General features: G+C 39.3%; 2 protein-coding genes across 2 annotated transcripts; one reads left to right on the forward strand and one right to left on the reverse strand.

The window, feature by feature from the left end:
* Positions 1-1,695: 1,695 nt before the first annotated feature.
* On the reverse strand, positions 1,696-6,550 carry gpnmb (glycoprotein (transmembrane) nmb; the record flags this gene model as incomplete). The annotated part of the gene is made up of 11 exons (XM_079258413.1): positions 1,696-1,849; positions 2,094-2,184; positions 2,373-2,593; positions 2,975-3,083; positions 3,262-3,450; positions 3,551-3,610; positions 4,818-5,141; positions 5,244-5,405; positions 5,493-5,666; positions 6,164-6,325; positions 6,406-6,550. 11 exons carry the CDS (start codon positions 6,548-6,550, stop codon positions 1,696-1,698), a joined length of 1,791 nt encoding a protein of 596 aa, XP_079114539.1.
* A 5,902-nt stretch (positions 6,551-12,452) lies between these two features.
* LOC306770423 (polypeptide N-acetylgalactosaminyltransferase 15-like) lies at positions 12,453-16,984 on the forward strand (the record flags this gene model as incomplete). Its single annotated transcript, XM_079259283.1, has 10 exons — positions 12,453-13,151; positions 13,278-13,444; positions 13,518-13,722; positions 14,478-14,645; positions 14,817-14,934; positions 15,892-16,086; positions 16,163-16,294; positions 16,380-16,481; positions 16,563-16,706; positions 16,793-16,984. Exons 1-10 carry the CDS (start codon positions 12,622-12,624, stop codon positions 16,982-16,984), a joined length of 1,953 nt encoding a protein of 650 aa, XP_079115409.1. The 5' UTR covers positions 12,453-12,621.
* Positions 16,985-19,692: the final 2,708 nt, after the last annotated feature.

A 19,692-nucleotide genomic window follows, 5' to 3' on the forward strand; every position in this document is an offset into this window, starting at 1 on the left:
TAAAATAAAAAAGCACTGAGATGAAATTTATGAAACTTTTGTTTTGTCTTGGCCTTGATTTCAGGCCGATGTTATATTTGACTGCATCTCTCTGACAATTTGTCTCTTTGAATATTCATTCATTCATTCATTCATTTTCTAAACCGCTTAATCTAATTCAGGGTTGCGGGGAAGCTGGAGCCTATCCCAGCTGGCTTTGGGCGACAGGCAGGGTACACCCTGGACAGCTCGCCAGTCCATCGCAGGGCTCTTTGAATATTCATTTTTTGTATACAAAAGATTTAATAAAACATATTTTATGAGTATTAATACAACTGTAGAATATACAATGATTCAATAAGGCATGTTCTCCTTGAGATTTAAATGTAAGACTTTCCATTACAATGAAAGTTTACTACTTTAAGTGTCTAAGTGCCTCTTTACTGCTTCTACAATACAAATTACATTGCAATAATGTAAGGATGTTCATTACTGAACTTGTTTCCTCACTTCTCAGACTTGCATCACTTGTTGCATTTCCTCTCAACAAGGATGTGAGATTGATGGAAAGATAGAAACAGAGATTGGTTTAGTTTTAATTTTGGTTTCTTACCTGGATGTGTGTCAAAAATTCAGAACTTTGGAAATCTGAGAACCAAAGATGGAAATTTGGCATTTACATTTCCATACCACTTGATGATGAAACAGAAAACTTTCCTCTTTCTTTGTCTGTTTTAATGCAGACAAAAGAAATCCTTAAGGATGGTGAAAATCCTTTAAGATTTGTGAAAAGGTAATATTTATAGGGTCAAGCGAATAAATCTAAATTAGTGGAATGAAAAGGATCTCTAATCATTTAGCTCAGTTAAAGGATATTATGTGACCAATTCAGATGTGTTACCCTGATTTTAATTGCATCAACCTTAAGCAAGAAAGAAACAGATGATTCACATTTTCTAAATTTTCTTTATAAATTAATTTATCTTTTTATTTTAAGCCTTTAATCCATCCATCCATCTTCTGTACCACTTATTCCAGTTTAAGGTTTCAGCTGAGCTGGAGTCTATCCCAGCAATTAGCAGGGGACAAACAGGGTGAACCCTGGACAGGTTGCCAGTGTATCATAAGGTAGTAATTGAATTAAATAAAAAAGACAAAGATTGCTTAGAGAAAGGATGGTTAGTTGACAGCATTTATTAGACATTTCGTATGATTGCCACCAAATTCCTTTAAATCACTTGAACACTGGTGTTTGAAATGACTAAATTTAGTTAGCTTGCACGTCACCACAAGTAGAAATGTGTTAAAGGTTTTATAGTTATCACAACACAAGGAACAGCCCTGCAAAATCTCCCTTGGCCTAAAAGTTTACTGAAACTTTTCCTTGAACAGCCAAAAAACAACCATGACTGAAACCCTGTTAATCTCTTCACAACATCCAAATGATGGCATCAATTGAGTTCACAGGCATGTGTTTCACAGCCGTTTTAATATCTCATGTTAATTATATCTTGTACTGGCATTAAAGTTTTACTGAAGCAAAGACTACTTAACAAGAAAAATTAAGACACAAACAAGATATTAGTCTAATTTACTTATATAAATTCCTGCTGATCTGCTGAGTTAATGGTATAGTGCTTGCTCTCATTCGCATTTGATCACAAAGATTTTTATCATTGTTAAGGAGAGAACAACTTTGACTAAGCTTTTGAAAACCTACAGGGGGTGTCTATCAGTGAGCAGATGACGACTCTCCTCGCTGGAAGGGAACAGGGCCTCCCTCAGGCGAACCATGTGACCTGTGGCCCCTGCGTGGATGCAGGCATCCTCCACCATGGACCTTCGGATGGGGCGGTAGACCTTATGACGCCTGTGAAAAACAAGAAAAGAAATATTCATAATAAGAAAACTTGAGACAAGTTACCTAGGAAATGATCAAACGACAAGATCCAGCCGACATTTGGTTAGACACGCTGACATGATTTTCCTTTGATAAAGCAACACAAAAAAGCCTTTCATGTGTATTTTTATTCTGGTGCTTGTGTGGAGGTAATCGGGAAGTTATAGACTACATGAATTCTTATGTTTTTGTTGTATATGAAGGGACCACTCACTTGTAGACCAGATAGGCAATGAATGAAAAGACTGCCAGCAGCACAGCACTTGAAGTCAGAACCACCCCTGTAGTGGTAGGAGCCTTTGGGACTGAAAAACACAAAGCAGAGCAGATGGAGGAACAAGAAGACCAAAACACACGGCATCTCTTTCTGCAAACTTGACTAAAAGTCTAAGAGCTTATTACAAGAACATGACTGTGTTCTAATAATCTGTGAATTTAGTAAGCGTGTGTCTGTGCTGATAAGCATCATTATGCATTTGCGTTTGCAGCTAACCAGGCACATCCTGGGACTTGTTGATGGTGACGGTGGTGCTGGCGAGTGCCATGCTGCTGGAGTTCTCCAGGGTTATGTTCACACAGTAGGTGCCAGGCTCCAGAAACCTTCGCCTCAGATGAACTTCACACTCTGACGATGGCGGCACATCATCGCACATGATGTTATGCACATGAGTGCAGCTGGGATCTGACACAATGGTGCAGGCTGAAGTTGGAATACTGGGATGGATGGATGGAAAGGTAAAGGGTTAGTTATAATGATCAACCCTTTACTGAATGATTATCTTTCTTAATTTGAACAGTTTTATAATTCCCATTCACTTGTCAAGTAAGTCTCTTTCCAAAGATTGTAGTCATGATTTTTTTTTTTAAATTCTATGTTGGTTTTGTCTAGTTTTAGTGAAAACATTCATCGAATGATGAGCTAAAAATTCAAGTGTTTCATTAGATCCAACCTGCTGCTTATGACATGACAAAGAAGAAGAAAGAAGTGTCTTATCAGTAGAATTTTTGGAGATCAAATTGTTTAGGATTGTAAAAATAATACACAACAGTTTCATTTTGTGATTTGAATAAGATAACTAATGATTGGATGCACACCTGCCCAGACATTTCACCCAGAAGCTGACGTCAGTGTTAGTCACCCTGGCAGCCGACACATCCACAATGCGACTGCTGAGCCGCAGGCTGTTCAGTGGACGCTTTGGTTCTGTGAAGAGCAGACTTGTACGGTTAGTTTTCGATCAACAGTCAGCATGTTCTAACATTAAATGATTTACAAAGTACATAAACTGTTTTGCTGTCGAGATGATATTATTTAAGGCCAGACATCCATCAAATGTGATGTCATATATCTGAATAACAGGACACTGCAGCTTCTCACTCACCAATAATGGTGATGTTGCCATTGAAAGTCCCGTAGGAGTATTGAAAGCATCCACTGGTGCCGATGCGCCTACTGTGTAGCAGCGGCAAGATGGTGGGGTTGGACTCAGTAGCGACAGTGGGCGGGAGGGGCTCTGTTGAGGGGAAGCCGGTCGTCATGGAAGAGGCAGGGGAGGATGGTATGGGTGGTGCTGAAATGGGAAGCAAATTGCAAGAGGAAAGTTTAACTATATAACTTCCTCATATAACATTCTTGATGTGTAATAAAAGACACTAGACAGATGAACCTACCTGCTGTTGTTTTCATCTTGGTTGTAATAGCATGAGTAACAGGTGGTTGTGTGGGAGCCTCTGGAGGAGAAGACACAGATGGGACCATCACAGGTGTGTGACAAGGTTTTTATTTGTTATTTTATGGTGTCTATACGGGATTTTTAAAAATTTTCCCTCAGAAGTCATTTACAGCCCTGCAGTGAGCAGATAAATACTATCCACAGATTGTACAGAAACCTCTGTTTTACCTGGTTTTCTTTTCCCACTCTCGCATAACTGATGACAGAAAAAAAGTCAGGAAATGGCAGAGGGAATAGAAGGGAAATGTAAAAAGAAAAACCCTGACAGTATCTCAAATTATTGTTGTCTTTAACCATCCTAAAAAAAACTTTCCCTTTCTGCTAAAGGACCCCAAAATCACTAAATTAACCTTTTAATTTAGCAGACAAAGTTAAGATGGAACTTGCTTATTACATAAAAATATCTTAGATTTAATAGGGTTTAGACTCAAACCTGTAATTTATCTTAATACTGAGCTAAACTCTGTTTGCAGCTTTAAATATGGTAGGATGTTAAAGTACTTTGGCAGTTCAAACAGCACTGTGAGAAAAATGCACTCCTGGGGCTTTTTGGCATCGAGAAAAAAAACCTTGTTGCACAAAAGCAGCATAAAAAAATCTTCCTGCAGCCGACATTTTAGCCAGCTCCCAAGTTGTACACAACATTTTTTTGTCTCAACAGAGCAACCTGACAATGACAGAAATTTCACAGATCAAATCATCAGTCTATATCAATACATGGATACAAGGACCCATGATCCCATAGATCCTAACTAAAAGTACTGAATAAACATTAACAGAGCACTCGTCTGACTCTTTTAAAAGAAAAAAAATGTTGAATTGCTGACATTTGCTATGCTTTATCAATCAAAATATCTCCTTTTCAGTTTGATGAGCAGAGTATGGATATTTAGCGGTGTGGTAACTATGGCAATGTCAGATTGTACTAATAGGGTCGCTATAATGAGGTTTTAAAAATATTAGCTTTTAGATTGTAAATAACATACATTGGACCAATATTTTAGGCTTAAAAAAAGCATGAATTGGTTCAAATACAGGAACATGATTAAAAATGAACCACGCTGACTCAGTTTAGGTCTGAAAAACACCTCAAGGTTTATGTGCCAATAGCAACCCGGGTGCTATCAGTGTAAACCTCCTAAAATGTTCAAAATCTGATATATTATCCTGAGTTCTGTATCTTTGTCGCTATCTCAGTTCACTACCTGTGTGAGGCGGTGATGTAGGATGTCTTGGAGTCGGTGTAGCAGAAGAGGGCGGGCACTCAACAGGAAACGCTGCCTCCACCACCAGCTTCACACTCATGGTGCCCAGTGTGCTGTAGGTGTGTGTGGTCACCTCACGGTGTGTTACCAGCTGGTTGCCATCTCTGAAGTCCCAGATGTAGTCAATGGCAGCAGCAGTTTTCAGGTAACCACTAGGGTCATGGAGCTGGACCATGAAGACAACATCCTCACCGCGGAAGAAAACGTTTGCAGACTGATTGACAGCAGACTTCTGGGAGATGTTGACCGCCAGTGGGATCTTATCTGTGTGTGTGTGTGGGTGGGGGGGGGGATATAAATAATCAGTCAACTGCTTTCTCGTTTGTTTGTCTGATGACTGAATAAATTCATTGAATTTCTCTTCACCCGTGACAAAGAAGACAGTATTGTCGGTGGTGAGGGGGCTATACTTTCTACGCTCGCGCTTCCTGTAGACCATGACCTCCATAACCTCTGCTCCCAGAGGGATGCTGGTGGTGTTGATGGTCACGCTGGAAGAGGAGCCATCGCATGTCTCATAGTACTGACCTGGAAAAAGCAAAAGAGACAAAATGTGAGATGTTGTAGATTTAATTTTCTTCTCTTTTTGTATCCTGTGGATATAAGTACACTCACCCATTGTGTGCCACACGTAGACATAACTCTTTCGTCTCCAGTCATTACTCTGAGGGAAGGGCTTCCCATCAGGGAAAACGTTGCATTTTGTCATGTCTAAGCACTTTCCAAAGCCATAGTCGTCCAACCAGGATGTCCAATTGTACACATACCCTGAGCGAACCTGTCCATTGGCTGTTAAAAGGAGAAGATAATAATCTATTACCTAAAATATTTATTTTACTTACTAAGTTTAGATTCTATAATGTAAATGAAACTTAGTTTAAAATGCTAAACAGGACTCCTAACAAGGAAATCCTAAAGAAGTCCAATTTGCCCTCACCCATAACCTACTTGAGTCTGTTTCAAGCTCATAAATTAAGTCCTTTTGGCTTAATAATATTAATATGCTTAGTTTTGGCTCTGACTAAAACACAATAAGATTTCTGGAATCAGTTGCAATACATTTGCCAGGTGAAGTAGCGCTAATGTTCCTTTTTATATGATCTTTGTGTGAAAACATCTAAGTTCAGCCCCCAAAACAACCTTAAGAACACAGCCTTAAGAAATGGGTTTACTGTGCTCTTTGAAGAATATAATTCTTTAAATTTTTACATTTTCTTTTACCACTTTTTAATTATTTTTGGAGGTGTGATGTGACATTCATAGCCTGGCCTAGCTTCCTGCAGCACCTGAGGCCTCCAGCTCCGTACCATCCTCACAGTGCTCATCCCAGATAAGGTCCCCGTTGGCATCCTCCTTCTGGCACGGAGGATATTCCAGCTTGGCAGTAAAGGAGATGCATGAACCATTGAGAGCTGGACTGTCGCTATTCAGATGGACTTTGGGTTTACCTGCAGAAAAGCAGAATATTCCAGGTAACAAACACATCTGCAGATATTTCAGAGGGGGGTGATGATAGGACACATCTCACCTCTGTGATGCATAAGCTCTCCTGGTCTTGGGTTTAGTGGTGGGTAGAGGTAATCATCCCATGGGTTTGTGTCAGGATCCCAGCCAGGGATTGGTGGGATTGGAAATGGAAACTTCCTTCCTACTGAGTGCTTGTGGGGAAACATCTCGCCATATGCTAAAGGGAGATTAAACAGAGAAAGAGGCTGAAACTGTATTTCATTAATTTAGTTAAACAAATATAGACTGCAAAGTATCTAACAAAAACTCACTTTCAACTCCCAACATCTGCAGAAAGGAATTAGGAAAAAATCTAATTTGAATCCCTGCTGAGAGAAATTAATCTGTGCATGAAGGTCAGCTAACACAAAAACCTCTTCTTGCTTGACACTGAAATTTGTAGCAAACAATCCAGTTGGCTGTGGACATTTGAAACCCTCAATTTAATCAAACAGAGTGGGAACAAAGGGGATATCAGAATAGCTTAATCTTTATTTTAAATGAAAATTTGAATTACGGTAATCATTTTTATCTGACTGATAATAATGTGATCCTGTAAAAAGATGTAAAATCTGTCAAATTCAGGGGTTCCTACAGGTTTTTTTTGTATACAGCTGCTGCCTGAAATCAACACAGTCTTAATTATCAAATATGGACGACAGATGTAAACAATAAATTCCATCGATACAATTTGATTATAGAAAAGACAAACCAAACGTCGAATGGATCTTGAGTAAAAAGATGCAACATGTGTGTGAAAATAACCTGACGGTGTCACAAAGAAGACGCAAATTTGTAGAACTATGCTGTTCCCCTCCCCTTAAAACAAACGAACAAAAACAGATATGATAATTGTTGTATTTTTCATTAATAAAGACTCCCTTTTTATTCATTTGGAAGCTTCGGCGGCATAATCTGAATAGCACGATTAATTAGTGGAAAAAAAGGTTAATATATCCCATAGATATTCAGAGATTTGTTTTAGGGTGGATGGTTCAGGCATCAGTCTCACTCAGTCTCTCCTAATTAGGCTCATGAGACTCTGACTAGAGAGCGCTGAGGGGAGATCAGATATGATAGAAAACTTTGTAATAAATAACCAGCATCAAACGTCTGTTTTATTCCTCAACAGCAAAATTCAGAAAAACACAGTTTTTATGTGCAAATTAATACAATTTACAACTCCCACATGACACTCTCATCATAATGTTGACTGCTCAAGTTCAAAATAGCACCACTTACTTCTGCGTCCATCGGCTTGATAAATGAAGCAAGTCCATGCAAATAGAAGAGCACACCGCCAGACTTCCATCTCCACTGTCCCGCTGTCACTGTCTCAGAAAAGGAAAGGGACACTTTATAAAACTCGCACACAAAAAAAAAAGTTTACGCAAAGACTGACACAGCTTCCTGTGCCAACCTCTCCTCGTCCAGTAGCTTCTTCCCCACTGCTCTTCGTGATGTCCTCTAAGTTAATCTGACCCCAGCTCAGCTCACAGACATGTGATGTTTCCTAACGAGGCGCATCCCATCACTCATTAGACTCACAGACGCAGGAAACTCATGGTAGAAGAGGACACACACGCAGGCTCATTTTCCTCTTTTTTTTTTTTTTTTTTTTTTTTTTTTTTTTTAAATAAATAAAAATCCCCCAAATAGAACAGAAATAATGCATGAATGATACATATTTTCTGCTGGAAATAAGTTTAATTTACAACCATAGTTGTTGCTGTTGCGCCTGAAAACGCGGTATTGCAACTATTTTGTTTTAATGATGTTAACATTATCAACCTACTTAATTACTGGCATTAGGCCTTTGTGATTATATTTTGCGTTCTTCAAAACTTTCTAAAAATCAGCAGGAAATTTCCTCAATATATATATATATATATATATATATATATATATATATATATATATATATATATATATATATATATATATATATATATATATATATGCATATATCGTCTAATGTCATAATGAATTTGCTATAGCTTAGCAACTAACAAATAGTATTGCATTATATATTAAACAATAATACTAACAAATACGGTGTTTTAGTCTCTTTCCATTGTCGGACCATAGTGAACATAATGAGTTTTTCTTTTGTAATTTATTCCAGCGTGGCTGTCTGTGAGTGACAAATTGCCACATAACTAAATAGTTTCATACTTCTGTAGTGGTGGCGGTGCCGTCAACTCTCTGTCCGACCTCCAAGAGAGCGCAGACGTCCCTCTACTCTTCAAGAAAAAAAAAGAAAATGCAGAAGGAAGGCGTGTGATAGCCAGCAGCTTCTGCGACGTCCGACATGTGATTTTTTTGTTGCGGCTCCTCTGCTGTCACACGGAGGTTTGGAAACAGTGACAAAGGTCTCCAAAAGAGCAAAACTAATGTTGAACTGTTGTGACAGTCACCTCGGCCATGTAACACATTGGGAAACTACAATCAAAACTGAAAAAATCAGAAAAAAAAAAAAAAAAATCAAAATTATAGCTGCTGGGCTAAATTGAATTTGAAACAATTAGGTGTCGCTGCACGGCTGACTAAATCCACACAAAAACAGGGAATGACAAAAAAAAAAAAATTAAATGGAAATTATATATTGGCTAATTCCTGTGTCATCGCTTCTTAAAGATGTGGTAGCCTAAAACAATATGTTACTAGTGTAGCTATAATTAATTCAACCTTTTAAACGTAAAACTCTTAAGCGAAGGTATGATGACGAGAATTTGCAAAGAAGGTGCAAAATCAAACATTTACATTTGTGCTGAAATAAACTAATATCTGGCTTTATTGGAATTTAGTATTCGTGTTTTATTAAAGAATATCATAAATAGTCAGTAAACATTGTTTTCTAATGAGGTTGTGTTGTTAGACTTATTTTAATAACCGTACTGATCATGACAAGCGTGACAGAAAAGTTGAAATTGAGATTGATGCTTGTCTTTGTCATCCTCCTTTTCCACTCGTCCTTACTCCATCCTCATATAACATGTGACAGATGGATCTACATCAACGGATGAAGGCCACGAGATGGGACCAAAAGCTCAGTGGGAAAACCAAAAAGGTGTGGCATAACTTATATCTGTACTTGGCTTTTTGTCAGGTGTTATGAGTCAGTGATCTGCAGTACCAGATTTGTCCAGTAGAGGGCGATACCTCCCCGCAGCTGCTGTCCGAGTGAAATCACAGCCTGGTTTCATTTCTGTCATCACACATCTGCGCACAATGAGTGGACCACAGACATACAGAACTAAGTTGGTCAAGAAACTACAAGTTTACATTTCTTCAGAACATGTAAACTATATCTGCAGCTCATATTCTTGAGACCTGCTACACTATATTTTTAATATTTTTATAATGAAGATAAAATCAATTAGATTTTAGATTAGATTAGATAGATTAGACAATTAGATAAGGTTGATCCTTGTCTAGAGGACTCATGCTATAGGGCTTATATCTAATATGTTTATTATGATTAATATGACAGAAAAGAAAACTAAAGGAAAACTGCCTGTGTCTTTTTTTTTCCTCTAAAAGTCCAGACTGCTGAAGAGCAACAATAGACTGAAAAGGTTAAGATAAAGATGTTATTAAAAAACTAACTAAATATAGAAACTGACAAGGAATGAAGAGAAACCAAAAAAGGACAAGCACAAAAACTCACAGCAAAAGCAAAACCACAGAATAAATTATATTTCATAAACACAACTGGAAATTAAAATTATATAACAGAAATACTAAAACCAACGAAAAAAAATATTAGAAATTTCTCAAAAAAATCATTCCTCAAAACATTTCAGAAATCCACACTTTTGACAAATGTATGATTTTGTTGTTGTTTTGTGTGTGTGTTTGTGTTCTCCAATATAATTATGTTTGTTGTCTAACAGTATGTCTATTTATTTTATTATGTGTTTGTGATTTGTTTTATTTTTGGTTATTAATTGAGGAATCGTCGCAATAAAATGTTCTGTTTTGTAGGCTTTTTTCATGTTATGTATATTCTGGTTTACAAGATTTAGTTGAGTTTTTCATGTTGTGTTTTCTGATATTTTCCCCTGTTAAATGTATTTTCAATTTCCTTAAACATTTGTTTGTGGTCACTGTCCTGATGTGCTTAATAAAATATTTTAGCTTTTTTTTTTTTTTTTTTTTTGTGTTGTCATTCTTAAGTGTTTTAATCTTATATGTTTTTTTATTTTCATGTTTGTGTCTTACTTTTGTTTTTGCTATGCTGTGCTAAATATTTCAGTTAACAACAACAACAACAACAATACTTCTACTACTACTACTAATAATAAAGTCATATAAACATAAATTGCGTTCAACTCTCAAGCAACCTTTGCCACAGGGTTTAAAACAACAACAGATTTTGTTGCAGGTCTTCGAGAGTTAACTTTGAAAACATCTCTGTGAATTTCTGTTTATGTCTCCTTCTTCATCATGAGAACACATTGGGCTCCAGACATCCTTGCTTGTAAAGTGGAGAACTATGAATGAGGACCAGACCAAATACTTTGGGCAGCTGAGCCAGGAGTTAGATTTCTCCCTCTGTTGTGCTTGTCGTGCCTTTTCATTTACAGCTCTGGCTTCTTGTCAGGTGGAGGAATGCAGAAACATTCCTGAGAATGTGGCCTGAACCCCTCTCTCTCTCTCTCTCTTGCTGTGTGTGTGTGTGTGTCCATGAACTTTTGCTGTTTTGAGTCTGAAAATGCGCTGGCAGTGGAAACTAGACTTTACTGTGTGTTTTGGCTTCACAGTGGAACATATGGGAGTGTTCACTGTGCAGAACTGAAAGACATGAAGATCTTCTTTTCTTTTCAGTCTTGAGGCTCATAAACATTCCCACAAGAACACTGGAGTCAGGAGGTGGCCAAGTTTTCTTCCTCTGATCCTCTACATCTCTTTCATCTCCTCCTCCTTTGTGACTCTCTCATTTGGCACTCTGTTTCAGCTTCTCGGTGGCTCTCCAGGTGTCCTTCTCTTGTCTGTTGATTGTAATCATCATCAGCTTTTCCTCCCTGTCATCCTGAGCAAGGAGGAGGGGAGCCTCTAAGTGTATAAGAGGAAGATTAATCCCACCCACTCATTTCATCACAGGGGTCGACAAAAAGTCAGTAACTCCAGCAGAACCACAAGGGCAGTGAAGTGGTCTCTGACTGCAGCCAAACTGGTTTCACAGCTCCAGGAGCTGTTTTGCCAACTTGTCCCAGTTTCAGAAAGTCATAATATAAAATGTATTCTCTCTCTTCTTGTCATGTGGTCATGAAAAACGGACTCAAATCAGACTCAGTTAAACATTGTTGAATGTGTTGACACAATACTTTATCATTTATGTTAAAGTCTGACATAAGAATATGTTGTCCTGTTCTCTGCATATACGTGTGCTGCAAAACGTTTCAAACAAATATATAGTCCAGCTCCCACACTGGCGCTGGGCTGCTGTTTTGAGCTCTTTTGGACTTTTCTCTCAGTTCAGTTGACAACAGCAGACTGCCTCCGTTGATAAGACCACCAGGTAGATAGAAGATGCGACCACCCCCGCTTCTAATCACTGAGACCCCGACTCTCCTCTCCAGCTGACCTGAGAGAGGGTCTCTGATGTGGGGTGACGCCTGAACCGAGCAGACTCACCCACAAACTGGAGAAACTGCTTCACTCGCCACTGTAGAAGAAGATCTATACTTTAAATTTGGATATGATGAATCACACATTAAAATCTTCCCAGTAACACATAAAACCGCCTCTTCTCTTCTGCACAACATAACTAGTTTTCCTTAAGAAGTTTCAACTGTATTTTGACCCACCATAAACCACCTCTGGGAATTTCGCCTTGAACAGATGCATACAGGTGTGGTCATCTTGTTTCCATCAGATGCATCTTTCAGCCACATGTGATGCCGAAGTTTACGGCTTTAGGACCTCGGGACGAGTTGGATGTCAGGAGAAAAGGCTGCGCACTTTTAGAAGTTGGGGGCTTGTCTTGAACCGGCTGTTTGTCATTCTTGCCCAAGTCTGCTGCTCAGTGGGTGCGACTCCGATCTTCAAAATGCTCACGAGTAACGTCAGCCTGTATTTGTTTCTCCATCTTTTGGAAGACCCTTTGCGCTTTTTGCTACTCCTGTGAAATGCAACCCGCTTCAAAGTCGAAGCAAAACTCAGATGTGTGCACAGTCGAGACAGTGCTGGATTGACTTCTGAGCACCGTGGCCCCTCTCTGCTCCGCTTCACCATGAGACTGTGGCGCAGAGCTTCAGCTGTCCGGCGGAGGATGCTCTGCCTCTGGCTGCTGCTTCTTTCTCTCGCTTTAGTCATGCTGGCTCTCTCTGATCTACTCAACCGGGACCGTGAAAACACTTATCAAAAACCTGGCCCTCCCCGTCGCCCCCTCCAGCGGATTCCCAGTCCTCCGGAATGGGAAGTCATCGTGGACTCCCGTGACCCCGCTTTAGAGCTCGGTGTTGATTTGGCTCCACTGAAATCTCTGCAAGAAGACCAGTTATTATTTGTGTCATCTGCGCAGGGCACCAGGAGCTCGCCGCAGAGAAAACGGAATTACAAGGTGCTTCTGCCCGGGTCAGTTAAGGACACCACCGCTGCCAGGCCGCTGACGCACGGTGAAATGGGAAGAGCAGTGCGTCTACACCTGGGGGGTTTCCAGAAGGATATGGAACAGGCTTCGGTGCACAAGTACGGCTTTAATGAGGTGGTCAGTGAAAGCATTTCACTGCATCGCAAGCTGCCAGAAGCGCGCCACCCCGAGTGAGTACATGACCAAAGCGCACGGAGGCAGAATGTAAATGTAAACTTTCAGTATGCTGATTCGGAAAGTTTTATCTGAAATTGAAGCTTTTGTTGCCATTTTGATTATGATTTGCCATGACACAGATGTTTGGGGGAACAGTACAGTGAGTCTTTGCCGTCAGCCAGTATTGTTATCTGTTTCCACGAGGAGGCTTGGTCCACGCTGCTGCGCACTGTGCACAGTGTGCTTGACACCGCACCCAAACAGTATCTACAGGAGGTCCTGCTGGTGGATGACCTAAGCCGACAAGGTGAGCTATTCCATCCATCCACCCATCCATCCATCCATCCATCCATCCAAACTCTTCTCTCTACGCCTCTTAGGCCACCTGAAAACTGTGCTGAGTGAGTACGTGTCTCATCTGGATGGAGTACGTTTGATTCGCAGCACCAGGCGCCTTGGTGTTGGAGGGTGCCGCACATTGGGTGCTGCTAGAGCAGCAGGGGAGGTGCTGGTATTCATGGATTCCCACTGTGAATGCCAAAAGGGGTGGTTGGAACCACTGCTGGAGAGAGTTGCGCAAGACAGGTAGGCCATTTAAAAAAAAATAAAATCAAGAAGTATAATCTCTTACATTATCTAAGAACAATTAATGGTTCGTAAAAGTTCTTATCCATCCCACAGTTCATCACCACCAATCAAACCAATCAAACTAATTGAAATTTTTTCTACACACAGATTATAAAATAAAACACTGCAGAGTTTTATGATTAAACTCAGAGTCTCCAAACCAGCAGCTGCTCAGATTCTGTTTACCTCTTCTGACTTTGACAGAATCACTTGTAAGACATGAGAGGAAGAGATTTAGTTCAAAGTTGTCTTTGTTCATTAGGAAAGCAGGAAAAGAGGCGGTGTATGCCTTGTGTGTATCCAAGACTCAGCCCCTCATGATTTGGCTCCAGTATTATGTCTTGAGCTGCCTGCAGTGTGGCTCTAATTAGACTAGGTCATTAGGCTGAACTCTCAGGCCAGGAATCTGCAGCAACTCAGCTCTCTGCCACATGTCTGACCCCACTCCCCCTTTTTCATCTGACTCCATTTTCATTTTTTCATCCAATTTTCCTTTAAGTAGCCTATAAAGATATTGCTGCTCAGAAGAAAAGCTTGAACAAGCACATGCGAACCAGAACTTGCTTTCTGTTTTAAAGTACAAAACACACTCATGCCCAGATATTTCCACTACACACACAGAGATGAGAAAACATTGTATGGGCTATTAAATAGCAACAAACTTGATTTGCAACTAAAGTTATTTGAAAAGTAAATGCTCTGTGTCTCTACAGGACCAGAGTGGTGTCCCCTATCATGGATGTGATAGACTGGCAGACCTTTCAGTATAATGCCACCCAGTGGCCAGTCAGAGGAGTTTTTGACTGGAGACTTGACTTTCACTGGGAATCGAACCTTCAGCTACAAGACAAAGACCCAGATATGGCTGTTCAACCTGTCCAGTGAGTATAACCCTAAAGCTGAAAGGTTTTACAAAAACAAAACTAAATGAACATGAATAAAATGTATATTATGTCATTTTCAGTGTATTAATTCTAAAATATTCTGCTTATGAGACACAAACATACCTTTGTATTTGCTCTTTAAACTAACACTGACTGTGTCTGTGACAGGAGTCCAGCTTTGGGAGGTGGAGTTATGGCCATCGATAGACATTTCTTCCAAAGTGTGGGAGCTTATGACCCTGGGATGCTGCTGTGGGGGGTGGAACAAATTGAACTTTCAATCAGGGTAAAAAAAAAAAAAAACATAAAACAAAAAACCTCTGATATAAATTTTCCTTTGAATCCTCTCTTCTCACTTGCACACACAAGGCAGGCAGATGAAATATTGCATTTGCTTCTTACTCTAAGTTGTGTGGTATTTTATTGATGGTTTCCTGAGTGATTCAGTCATCTTCTGTCAGAGCCTCAGACTAAAAAGATTCAATACAATCAGACCATAGTGTAAAACATAAATAAAACAGAATAAAGTGAGTCATTATTCAATTGAATATGCTACTTCTATACTATACTAATACGGATTTCGTGCTTGTGTTGTTCTCACTCATATGTAAGTCGCTTTGGATAAAAGTGTCTGCTAAATGACTGTAGAATAGAATAGAATAGATTAGAATAGAATAGAAGAGAATAGAATAGAATAGAACAAAGACAAGATATATAATGTTCAAACTAATAAACCTTTTTGTTTTTTGCGTGTTTTTTTTATTTTATGTTTTACTCGTGTTAAATTTGATCTCTGAAACATGTTCCATAATAGCTGGGACAGGGTCAACAAGCGACTGGGACAGTTGAGGAATTCCCAAAAACACCTGCATGGAACATTTCACGGGTGAACAGGTTAACTAGAAACAGGTGACTGTCATGATTGGGTATGAAAGGAGCATCCTCAAAAGCAGGGATCCTAGATGCTTTCTTGAGGGCTGGTGTCCTGCAGGTTTTCCAAATGTCCCTGCTGGAACACACCTGACTCACACTCAGATAAGCTCTATAGGCTACATGTTTACTAAATACACATTGATTCTAATCAGCTGTGTATTTACGCAACAATAAAGTTTATGACTTTCAACATTAAATGTCATGTCTTTGAAGGTATTCAGTTTATCATAGTTTACAGCGTTTTGCAAATCATTACATTTTATTTTTTCTTTATTGAATTTGGGGTTGTAAGTTTATTACTACTCTCCAGGTGTGGTCATGTGGGGGCTCCATGGAGGTGGTTCCTTGTTCTCGTGTGGCCCACCTCCGTCACCGTCACCTGCCATACCACTTCCCAGATCAGGACTTGCTTCAGAGGAACAAGATCCGTGTTGCTGACACCTGGATGGATGCTTACAGGAAGATCTTCTACAGGCGTGACACACTGGCTCATTTCATCAGGCAGGTGTGTGAGCCTGCGATGAAGAGATTGGTCAGTGAATGAGTCACAGACTGAAAATCTGAACTAACTGTCTGTGCAGTCTGAGAGCCCAAACATCGCAGAACGCCTGCGACTGAAGAGAACCCTTGGCTGTAGGAACTTCCACTGGTTTCTGTCTACAGTCTACCCACAACTCTACATCCCCCAGGACAGACCATCATTGTCAGGGGAGGTACAGTAAGACCAGTTCACACACAGACATTCACACTGAGGTTGTTCACTGCAGACTGTCATTCTCTATATTTTCCTGATTGAAGCTGTACAACGTGGGCACGGGGAGCTGTGCTGACTACCCCAGTGGGCAAAGACTGCAGGGTGGGGCCATGTGCATCGCACCGTGCAGTGGGACAGGCAGCCAGGTAACCATAACACATTTATCAGTGATGCAAGCAGAGAATCCGGTGACACTTAATGACAATAATCCTCTGCTCCTGTTGTAGCACTGTGACCTAAACTCTGAAGGTGAAGTGCGATGGGGACCCATGGGGGCTTTATGTTTGGATATTAAAGGAGACATGGTGGTCACCTCGCCATGCCCCTCACAACGACCAACCAACAGCAGACTCCAGTGGAAGTTCATAAAGGCAAGGCAGAGGTCTCAGCTTGCTCTTCTGCCAAGTTTCTCAAAGCTTTTTGTTAACTCAGAGTTTGTTTTCTTTGCATTCGTCAGCTAAGCGGCCAGATTGTTCACCAGCAGTCCCAGCTATGTGTGGAGGCTGTGAAAGAAGGAGGGCTCTTGCAGAGTAGTCCTCAAGGAGTCAACATAAACACCAGCAAAGGAGGCTTGTTCCTGCGCCAGTGTACACATCACCCCAGACAGCAGTGGCACTTTGAGCAACTTGTTGCTCCTAAAGGTGCATGATAGTTAAGTCACAAGGTGGCTGTTTTTTTTTTGTTTTTTTTTTTAATCAAGAGTACTGTGCAACTCTTAGGAACATCTCTCCGTTCTTATGTATACTTCTATAAAAACAGAAAATAAAGGTAATTTATCAAGAATTGCTCAAATATAAATAGAGATTGAGTATGAGAAAAAAAAAAAAGTTTGTTTTTAACATTTGTTATAAACAGCTTTGTTATTCAAGGCTTTTTATGACTTCTTTAAGGAAGTCTTTGGGGAAAGTTCTCCAGGTTTCTTGCAGGACATTTAAAAGCTCTTCTTTGTCTGATCTTTTGTACTTTTTCAAGATGATTCCATGATGTTGATTTCTTGTTTCTGAGGAGATTCAGACTGTTTGTTACAGACTAACATTCCAGCTTATTTGTCATTTACCTCAGCCATTTCCCCCCTGCTTCCCATCCTAAGCTCTAGTTTCTTGTCAGCCACCCATCTATACATTGTAGATAATTTGAGACATCAGTGGATGGATCAACTGAGGGATGAAATGCCTCTCCCAGGCCAAGTGTCTTCAGTAGATTTTTGTTTTCCTTTCAGGAGCTGTTCATTAATTAATTATTTTTAAAAAAAATTTTTAATTTTTTTTTTTTTTACCTTCCCTTGTTTATTTTCCTATACTTCAACATGTTTAACAATTCTCTGGGAATCACCTTGTAGGTGTACTAAAATTATTTTATGGCCTATTTGTATTTGACATTTTTCACAGATGCAGCTAAAGAAATGGGAACAACTTTTTCTTTGTGACAGGCTGGTGGTAACAAAGTGACCAAAAACACATTTGAAATACTTTCTTTGCTAGTTTGTTATATTTAGACCCACCACTGACGTGTCCTTTGTGTTATGTATTTTCTTTTATACTTGAATGATTCATAGGTCAATGATTTATTGGTTTGCCAAACAAAAAGAAGAAAAAAAACATTATTTTGTTCATGTACAAGGCCTGGACTCAAAACTAATGAGAAAGCTGTCAATGTCTAAAGAGAAACTTTAAAAAGAGTTTCAGAAAATGTGGAAAACTATTGTTGAAGATTACAAGAAAGTCTGTTTATTTGAATTTAAATATGACAAAATAAAGGATTCAAGACTTTTGCACAGAAGAGTATTACGAACACTTCCAGCTGCTGAAGTGAAAGACTCGCGCTCACTGACGCATTGCATTGCATTGCTTTTAAGGAAATGTACATCTGTTATTTGTCTCTGGTTTTATCAATGAACAAAAACATAATCTGGCAAATTACTGTATGTCATGTAATACTCAGTTTTTTTCTCACTAAGAAAATGAATTTGATTAATTATTCATTAGGAGTGTATATTTATTATATATTGTATTTGTATATTGCTGATCATATTCTATGTAAAAGAAGGTGATTAAACTATCCTGAAATAATCTTCTACCTCAGAAAATTATTTTAGTGGTTCTTGTGTGACTTGTTTGTGTACTTTTGTAAACGATTCAGTTAGACAATTAAAAAAAAGAAAAGCAACAAACTTACAGAATGGCCACATCTCTTAAGGTATGCATTGTTTGTTATTCTTCTCCTGAGTTGAGGAGCTGTAAAATAGCTGCCCACAATGAATCAGCTGCAGATAAAATGAAGTTTTTCCTTACATTCATAGCAATCATGATCTGCCCCATGATCTGGGTGTTTGGCTGCCTGTGATAAACTTACCTTTCTTCATTCCCCAACCAGATGAGATGCTGGCAGGCTGTCCAGAGAGTCACTGAGGGAAACAATGGATGCAATAAGCTGTAACATGCCTTCTTTTTAAAACAGCACAAATTTTAACCTTTTGCAGTAGGACATCAGAGACGTTACTTACAACACATTTGTGAAGACTCTGTTATGTCCACATGTTATATATGGCATTTTGACACTGAGAGCAGTGTGTACTGTATATATGACAGTGAAAGCACCTACATTTAGCCATTAATGAGCAAAAACTTAGAAAAAAAGTATAAAAATATTGTCTTCTGATTTTGTTTTTCTTGTTTTAATATTTATGATAGTATTTCACTGACATCTGATGACAATAAAACAGCACTTCACAGTTCATTGGGAATCAACAGCAGAGGGCGCCATCAACCTTCAACATATTCTTTTCACACCCAGTCACTTTGCTATTGTTAAAAGTTATGCAAAAAAGACACCTGTATCAGTAGGTTACATAGCCTGAATCTTCTCTCATTTATTTTTCATAGACACAACAAAATTGACAAACTGTTTGACAAAGAGAAATGGATGTGGTCTTTTAAGGGCAATTACCAGCCCTTGATAGGGTCTTGCTTTTTTGAGTCAATTATTTAACACAGTCCAACAAATCCAAAGATGAGATATTTTTAAAGTCCTGTAAGATGAAGGTGAGGACAGTGACAGCCAGGAAACATCCTGAACTTCTCCTCACTCATTCTCTCCTGGTCCCCAGGCAGTAAGTCCTAATAAATAAGAGTATTTTCTTTCACTCAGCAGTGTTCCTTTAAACTCTCGGTGTACCTAGCCCAGTCAAGTAAACTGCACCTTTCCATACAAGTGCCCCCACATGGCATGTCTGTAGACCTAAGGGAGAAATCACTGTTGTCGATTAAGTGCATAATCTTCAGCTACATGACTTAGCTACTGTTTAGGCTTCTGCACTGTGCAGCTGTAAATAAATAAATACAAGAGCTACATCAGTCT

This window comes from Telmatherina bonti (assembly GCF_933228915.1).
Source record: "Telmatherina bonti genome assembly, chromosome: 19".
NCBI classification, from domain to species: Eukaryota; Metazoa; Chordata; class Actinopteri; order Atheriniformes; family Telmatherinidae; genus Telmatherina; species Telmatherina bonti.